The sequence below is a fragment of the Archocentrus centrarchus genome, chromosome 14 (assembly GCF_007364275.1).
Source record: "Archocentrus centrarchus isolate MPI-CPG fArcCen1 chromosome 14, fArcCen1, whole genome shotgun sequence".
Classification (NCBI taxonomy): Eukaryota; Metazoa; Chordata; class Actinopteri; order Cichliformes; family Cichlidae; genus Archocentrus; species Archocentrus centrarchus.
In genome coordinates this window covers 70,090-78,298 of record NC_044359.1, presented here as the reverse complement: position 1 = coordinate 78,298, position 8,209 = coordinate 70,090, and the positions used below count along the sequence as shown (strand labels likewise).

At 39.3% G+C, this 8,209-nt stretch overlaps 1 protein-coding gene across 1 annotated transcript; it reads left to right on the top strand.

The window, feature by feature from the left end:
• The first annotated feature begins 2,507 nt into the window (after nucleotides 1-2,507).
• Nucleotides 2,508-4,779, top strand: LOC115792042 (gap junction Cx32.2 protein-like). Its single transcript, XM_030746397.1, has 2 exons — nucleotides 2,508-2,674; nucleotides 3,629-4,779. Exon 2 carries the CDS (start codon nucleotides 3,631-3,633, stop codon nucleotides 4,492-4,494), a length of 864 nt encoding a protein of 287 aa, XP_030602257.1. The 5' UTR covers nucleotides 2,508-2,674; nucleotides 3,629-3,630; the 3' UTR covers nucleotides 4,495-4,779.
• The last annotated feature ends 3,430 nt before the right edge of the window (nucleotides 4,780-8,209 follow it).

Genomic DNA, 8,209 nt, shown 5'->3' with positions numbered 1-8,209 from the left:
AAACATTATGAAGTGTTGTACAGTCTAACTGCTGTTGGGATGAATGACCTGCGAAAGTGCTCCTTCCTGCAGCGAGGATGTTTCAGTCTCTGACTGAAGGAGCTGCTCAGCTCACCCACGGTCTCATGCAGAGGGTGATGGGGGTTGTTCATGATGGATGTCAGCTTTGCTAACATCCTCCTCTCACCCATCACCATCACAGACTCCAGAGGACATCCCAACACAGAGCTAGACCTCCGCACCAGTTTGTCGATCCTGCTCCTGTCCTGATATTACGAAAGCCTCTACTTCAGTGCTTACTGAAGAGAGTCTCATTATGTTTTTGTAAACCTACTGTTGTGGATGATCCTTAAACTTATATGTATGTATATATATATATATATATATATATATATATATATATATATATATATATATATATATATATATATATATATAATTGATCTTAGTCATAGTGAGGTGCTGTATTTTAGGGAACAAACCTTTTTAAAAAGGGGGCAACATAATATACTTGTAAGGCAATAGAAACTGAGAGATACTCCTTTGGTTTATAAATCTGCTCCAGTTGTTCCATCAATTTTGGGTACTTCGATTTTTGTCAGGCTTCTTCTTTCTGAAACAGCTGCTTGGCATTGGTGTGTATGTACGCACACACACACACACACACATTTAGGCCTTGGTATTTATCGAGTTTCTCCTGTTCTTTCTTCTTGACGTTGTCATCACTGGGTATTGCTACATCTATCACTACAGCTTTCCTCCTCTGTTTGGCCACCACAGCTATGTCCCGTTGGTTAGTCACCACATGTTTGTCTGTATCTGGAAGTCTCACAGGATCTTGGCTGTCATTCTCAACCACCCTTGGGTGCTTATCCCTTTTTGACATTGAGACTTCCAGATCATACTCAGCACAGATGTTCCTGTGTACTATGCCAGCCACTTGGTTATGGTGTTCCATGTATACCCTGCTTGCTAGCATCTTGCACCCTGCTGTTATGTGTTGGATTGTCCCAGGGGCATCTTTGCACAGCCTGCACCGAAAAATAAATCCACTCTGGGTTTTACTTCTTTCTCAGTTCAGTTCAAACAGTTCTAAGATAACAAGTCCAAACAAAAACTCCAATCTGGGTTTTCCAATCCAAACAAAAACAAAACAAGGAAATTCACTCATCACTTCGAACACCATATGGCACTTCTACCACAGCAATTTGCCACTCAGATGCATCAAGTTCAACTAGCTGGAAGACTTACACTACCAGGGCCTGTATCATGTTTGTCCAATCCAGAGGCTGTTTCCTTTAATAAATCCCAGCAGTTCTTCACTACTGGGTCCTGCCATAAGGCTAAGTTACCCATGTAGCTCCATGGGTAACTTAGCCAGGGGGGTTTAACTTGCCATGTGTCTGGTCTTCATTGCTGGATGCTACTATGAACAAATGAACTGAAGAACTTTTTAAACTGGTTCAATCAGCCCATGTTGCCCCCACACTCCCCCTCACTGCAGCCATCTCTCCTTCTTCCTTCAAAACACCTCACTCCAGACAACACAGCACCCCTGCTATCCCACTCCTCCTCCACTGCCACCGCAACACAGATGCGTCCAGGAATCACAGTGCATCAGGTCAGGGGTCAGCTGAGGAAGCTTCATCCAACAAAAGCAGCGGGCCTGAACAATGTGTGTACCCAACTGCTGAAGACCTGTGCTGCTGTACTGGGTGAACCACTTCATCACATTTTCAGTCTCAGTCTGCAAATAGGAAAAGTGCTCGCCCTCTGGAAGTATTATTCCAGTCAGCTGTTACCTGTTTTTGCTCCTAAATATCAGAAGCTTGCTTATCAGTGGATTTTACCGGTGGCTTCAAAACTTACTGCCCTGCGTCCATGGCCTCCCTCACCCCATCTCTACAGAGGTGGAGTGGATCACTGGAATCTTCATCCTGGGTATCCCAGTCAGCTAGCTTTTTTGCTTTTGCCATCAGGAGGTCTTGACAGTGTAAATACTTGACAGAAAATGACATGGAATCCAAATTTTTGCACAGCTTTTGGCTTTTAAAGGCTATGTTCTTAAACTTTTGATCAGCTGAAAAAATAATGTTTGAGTGTAAATGCAGTTTTCAAAAAATTCACTGCTCAAAAGTTTTTGTCTCTTGCACCGATTTCTTCTTTTAGCATTGTGAAGCTCTACTTAGAACCTTGTTAAGATCCAATAGTGCAAAATGCAAATTCTTGCCATTTTTTAACTGGTCTTAAGATTTTTATCAAGACTGAGTGTGTGTGTGTATGTGTGTATATATATATATATATATATATATATATATATATAGTGTGTGTATGTGACCTAGAGGTCACAGGATTCACTCCCACATACACTCCCACTCAAAGGTGTGGACTTATAGGAAATTATGATTTACAGTGATAGAAAATTATCTTGATCATCCATGCTCCTTTTTACGGAAACTGGTGGGAGGTATGTTATGCAACTTTGTCATGAGACTTATGAAGATGCTGTGATCAGCAGATTGTACATATATGAGTCAGACAGACCAAACCCACAGGCCTCAGACAGGATTTAAAGCATCTTCCTTGTCAGTTCAGTTTGAATTTCACCACCTGCACTCTGGTTCTTCTTGGATGAGCTCATGGCAAAGATCTCCTAATATTTGAACCTGTACAAGTGAGTACATTTTGTTTCCACATTTTTGGATGAAAAGGCTTGTTCATTACTGCGATATTAGGTTACAGGAAATGGTTCTGTGCTTCTTTAAGACAACTCAGTCTCAGTTCATATTTAGCAGCTTGGCATATTTTCATTGTAGCAAATCCTGAATAAGCAAGGCTGTGTTATGCCTGTTGTTGTTTTCAAATGTGTAATTTTGGGACACTGGGCCTGTAAAATTTCAAACTTAAGCAAATATTAAGGTAAATACTTTTTCTCAATTCTGTCTCATCCAAACAAGTCCTACCAGCCCACCTTGAGTCTTGTTCTTTCTGAGGTTTCTTCTCTCAAATGTTTTTTCTCCTTACTGCAACCACCAAGTGTTTGCTAATTTTGCAGTTGTTGGGTTTCTTTCTATCATAATGTAAGGTGTTTTTTGCAGTCAGATGGTGTATATTATTCTAAAAATGATTTACACAATGTATGTATATTTAAGTGATGAAAGAACAGAGTCCCTACAATAGCCAAACCCAAACTGTTGTTTGGACTGGTGCTTCTATTATATTCATTTATCTATTTACTTGCTCATTTTTTACACATAAATTAATAACAGCTATATTTGATATTATCAGATATTAATAAAATTAATATTAGACAAAGAATTGATTCATTTTAATGTTTTCTTTCTTTATACTTACAATACAGTATAAAAGACATTATATATATTTGCCACTGATTGTTTCCTTACATTTCTGATTTCTGAAGTTACCATAATGTATGCACATTATATTATATACACAAACTTTTTAAAAAATTTATCAACAGAAGAATTCCTTCATGCTTGGATAAATTTTCTTTTTGTCTTGTTTAACTTGTAAATAAGTTGTTGAGCTCAGTGAATGCTCTATATTTGTGCTTTTCTGTAAGTGTACTGACTGTATTTTTTTCTCCACTGTTGAAATCATTTTTCAGCCATGGGGGACTGGTCTTATCTTTCATCACTGCTACATAAGGTCCAGTCCCACTCAACTGTAGTGGGGAAGATCTGGATGAGTGTCCTCTTCCTGTTCAGGATCTTTGTCCTGGGTGCTGCTGCAGACAAAGTCTGGTCAGATGAGGTTTCGGAGTTCACCTGTGACACTAAGGAACCAGGATGTGAACATGCTTGCTACAACTGGAAATTTCCAATATCCTATGTACATTACTGGGTCCTACAGATCACTTTTGTGTCAACGCCCACCCTTGTCTACCTGGGACATGCAGTACACATAATTCACAAAGAGAAGAGAATGATGGAACAGAATGAAGTTGATGGAACTAAACTGAAGAAACGCAAATATACAGATGATCGTGGAAAGGTGAAGATAAAAGGCATCCTCTTTTGTACTTACATAACCCAGCTGCTTTGTAAAATCATCCTGGAAGTGGGTTTTAGTGTGTGTCAGTTTTTCATCTTTGGTTCCCCCTTCATTTATTTAAAGTTCCACTGCAAAATATCTCCTTGTGCCGAACTGGGCGGTGCCCAGTGTATGGTGTCCCGTCCCACAGAGAAAACTATCTTTATCTTTTTCATGCTTGTTGTTTCAGGTATTTCGGTACTCCTTAATATAGTTGAGATAATTCACCTGTGCTGTATAAAGAGAAAAGACACCAGAAAACAATTTCTATGTGAACAGCGTGTTCTCAGTTCAGAGTACTACCCATCCAGTCCAGGTGGGTGGACAATGAGGACCCAGTATGGAGGAGTACCATTGTTGACTCTGCCAGCTCATCATCTGACAGTATTAAATGCTGACGACAACCACAGTGATTCCATCAGTAAAGAGAAGGACACCTGACAGATTAATTTAATTCAAACATTTAATTTACGTATCACTTCTTAGGATCTGCTCTTATTGTTGTTTTACTTGAGTATCATGTTTTACTGTTGTGTACAATATTCAAATGTACTGTGCCTCAAGGTGAAAATGTTAAATTTTCACATTTCCCGAACATCAGTTTCATTGTGTTCTAGTTGCTGATCAAAAAGTCCAATGCAGAAGAATCATGTTGAAGTTACTCTGTTACTAACTTTATACATCTGTAATAAGTCTTATGTAATGACTGGTTATACAAATTATTTCTGTGATGCATTGCTCTGAAATAAATATTTTCACTCAATTTAACAACATTTCAAAATTTGTGGTAAACAATTTAATATGATTCCTGTTTGAATCCATTTATAAAGCTGTGGTAGTGAATTTATGGCAGCAAACTCATTTGATAAGTCATATGTTAATTTATCTTATTCTACCTTACTGTCATTTAAAAAACCAATGACTGCACTCTTTAATAATACATATACTCTTTTTAATACCATGCATACTTAAAGTACATAAGACATATAGTCACGAGTTATTATACATAAAGGATCTGGAAAGACTAAATGTATGTACATTTTCGGGTTAAGAGCTCAGTGAAGCAAAGACTATAACTTTTGTGCCATGTAAAGGGCTTCATGAGAGCTACAAATGACTCAAACAGGTGATGCGCTGAGTGGGAGGGATCTTTGAGGATGGCAATGGATCTTCTCAGAGATCTGGAGCCTAAAATCTCCTCCAGGGAGAGTAGAGGGCAGCAAACAACTTTCTGGGCCATGTTTATGATTGCCTGCAGGGCATTTCTGTCCACAGCCAAGCTGCCCGGACCTTAATGGTGGATCGGTAGAAAGTCACCAGCAGCCACTGATCATGTTTGTTCTTCATTAATTGAAGAAAATAAGAACAACCCTAGGTTTCTTCTCAGCACTGTAGCCAGGCTGACAAAGAGTGAGAGCTCTATAGAACTTTCACTTTAACTAGTAGTGACTTCATGAATTTCGTTACAAATAAAATTTTAGACGTTAGAAAAAAAATTATTCATAACCATCTCAAAGATTTATCTTCATGTTAGCCTGCTTTCAGCACTGCTGGTATTTGTTTAGACCAGGGCTCTTCGACTCCAGGCCTCGAGAGCCCCTGTCCTGCAGGTTTTAGATGTGTCTCTGCTTCAACACACCTGAGTCAAATATAGAAATCATTAGCAGGAATCTGGAGAACTTCAATTCAATTCAATTCAATTTTATTTATATAGCGCCAAATCACAACAAACTGTCGCCTCAAGGCGCTTTGTATTGTGGGTAAAGACCCTACAATAATACAGAGAAAACCCAACAGTCAAAACGACCCCCTATGAGCAGCACTTGGCGACAGTGGAAAGGAAAAACTCCCTTTTAACAGGAAGAAACCTCCAGCAGAACCAGGCTCAGGGAGGGGCAGTCATCTGCCGCGACCGGTTGGGCTGAGGGGAGAGAAAGACATGCTGTGGAAGAGAGCCAGAGATTAATATCAGTTAATGATTAAATGCAGAGTGGAGTATAAACAAAGTAAATAAGGTGAATGAGAAACAGTGCATTATGTGAACCCCCCAGCAGACTAGGCCTATAGCAGCATAACTAAGGGATGGTTCAGGGTCACCTGATCCAGCCCTAACTATAAGCTTTATCATAAAGGAAAGTTTTAAGCCTAACCTTAAAAATAGAGAGGGTGTCTGTCTCCCGAATCCAAGCTGGAAGCTGGTTCCACAGAAGAGGGGCCTGAAAGCTGAAGGCTCTGCCTCCCATTCTACTCTTAAGTATCCTAGGAACCACAAGTAAGCCAGCAGTCTGAGAGCGAAGTGCTCTGTTGGGGTGATATGGTACTATGAGGTCTTTGAGATAAGATGGTGCCTGATTATTCAAGACCTTGTATGTGAGGAGAAGAATTTTAAATTCTATTCTAGATTTAACAGGGAGCCAATGAAGAGAAGCCAATATGGGAGAAATCTGCTCTCTCTTTCTAGTCCCTGTCAGTACTCTAGCTGCAGCATTTTGGATCAGCTGAAGGCTTTTCAGGGAGCTTTTAGGACAGCCTGATAATAATGAATTACAATAATCCAGCCTAGAAGTAATAAATGCATGAATGAGCTTTTCAGCATCACTCTGAGAAAGGATGTTTCTAATTTTAGAAATATTGCGCAAATGCAAAAAAGCGGTCCTACATATTTGTTTAATATGTGCATTGAAGGACATATCCTGGTCAAAAATGACTCCAAGATTTCTCACAGTGTTACTGGAGGCCAAAGTAATGCCATCCAGAGTAAGTATCTGGTTAGACACCATGTTTCTAAGATTTGTGGGGCCGAGAACAAGAATTTCAGTTTTATCTGAATTTAAAAGCAGGAAATTAGAGGTCATCCAGGCCTTAATATCTTTAAGACATTCCTGCAGTTTAACTAATTGATGTGTGTCATCTGGCTTCATTGATAGATAAAGCTGAGTATCATCTGCATAACAATGAAAATTGTGCTTTCTAATAATACTGCCTAAGGGAAGCATGTATAATGTAAATAAAATTGGTCCTAGCACAGAACCCTGTGGAACTCCATAATTAACCTTAGTGTGTGAAGAAGACTCCCCATTTACATGAACAAATTGGAGTCTATGAGATAAATATGATTCAAACCACTGCAGTGCAGTACCTTTAATACCTATAGCAAGCTCTAATCTCTGTAATAAAATGTTATGGTCAACAGTATCAAAAGCTGCACTGAGGTCCAACAGGACAAGAACAGAGATGAGTCCACTGTCAGAGGCTGTAAGAAGATCATTTGTAACCTTCACTAATGCTGTTTCTGTACTGTGATGAATTCTGAAACCTGACTGAAACTCTTCAAATAAACTGTTCCTCTGCAGATGATCAGTTAGCTGTTTTACAACTACTCTTTCAAGAATCTTTGAGAGAAAAGGAAGGTTGAAGATTGGCCTATAATTAGCTAAGACAGCTGGGTCAAGTGATGGCTTTTTAAGCAGAGGTTTAATTACAGCCACCTTGAAGGTCTGTGGTACATAGCCAACTAATAAAGACAGATTGATCATTTTTAAGATTGAAGCATCAATAATTGGAAAGACTTCTTTGAACAGTCTAGTAGGAATGGGATCTAACAAACATGTTGCTGGTTTGGAGGAAGTAACTATTGAAGTTAACTCTGAAAGATCAACTGGAGCAAAAGAGACTAAACAAATACCAGCAGTGCTGAAAGCAGCCGAACATGAAGAATAATCTTTGAGATGGTTATGAATAATTTTTTCTCGAATGTCTAAAATTTTATTTGTAAAGAAATCCATGAAGTCACTACTAGTTAACGTGAAAGGAATACTCGGCTCTACAGAGCTCTGACTCTTTGTCAGCCTGGCTACAGTGCTGAAAAGAAACCTGGGGTTGTTCTTATTTTCTTCAATTAAAGCTTTACGGAGGGCTTTTTTATAGAGCAACAAACTCTTTTTCCAGGCTAAAGGAGCATCTTCTAATTTAGTGAGACGCCATTCCCTCTCCAGCTTTCGGGTTATCTGCTTTAAGCTGTGCGTTTGTGAATTATACCACGGAGTCAGGCACTTCTGATTTGAAGCTTTCCTTTTCAGAGGAGCCACAGTATCCAAAGTTATACGCAGTGAGGATGTAAAACTATTGACGAGACAATCGACCTCACTGGGAGCAG

Bases quoted from the DNA above. Each gene is read 5' to 3' on its own strand.
- LOC115792042 (XM_030746397.1), top strand. From the start codon at position 3,631: ATGGGGGACTGGTCTTATCTTTCATCACTGCTACATAAGGTCCAGTCC.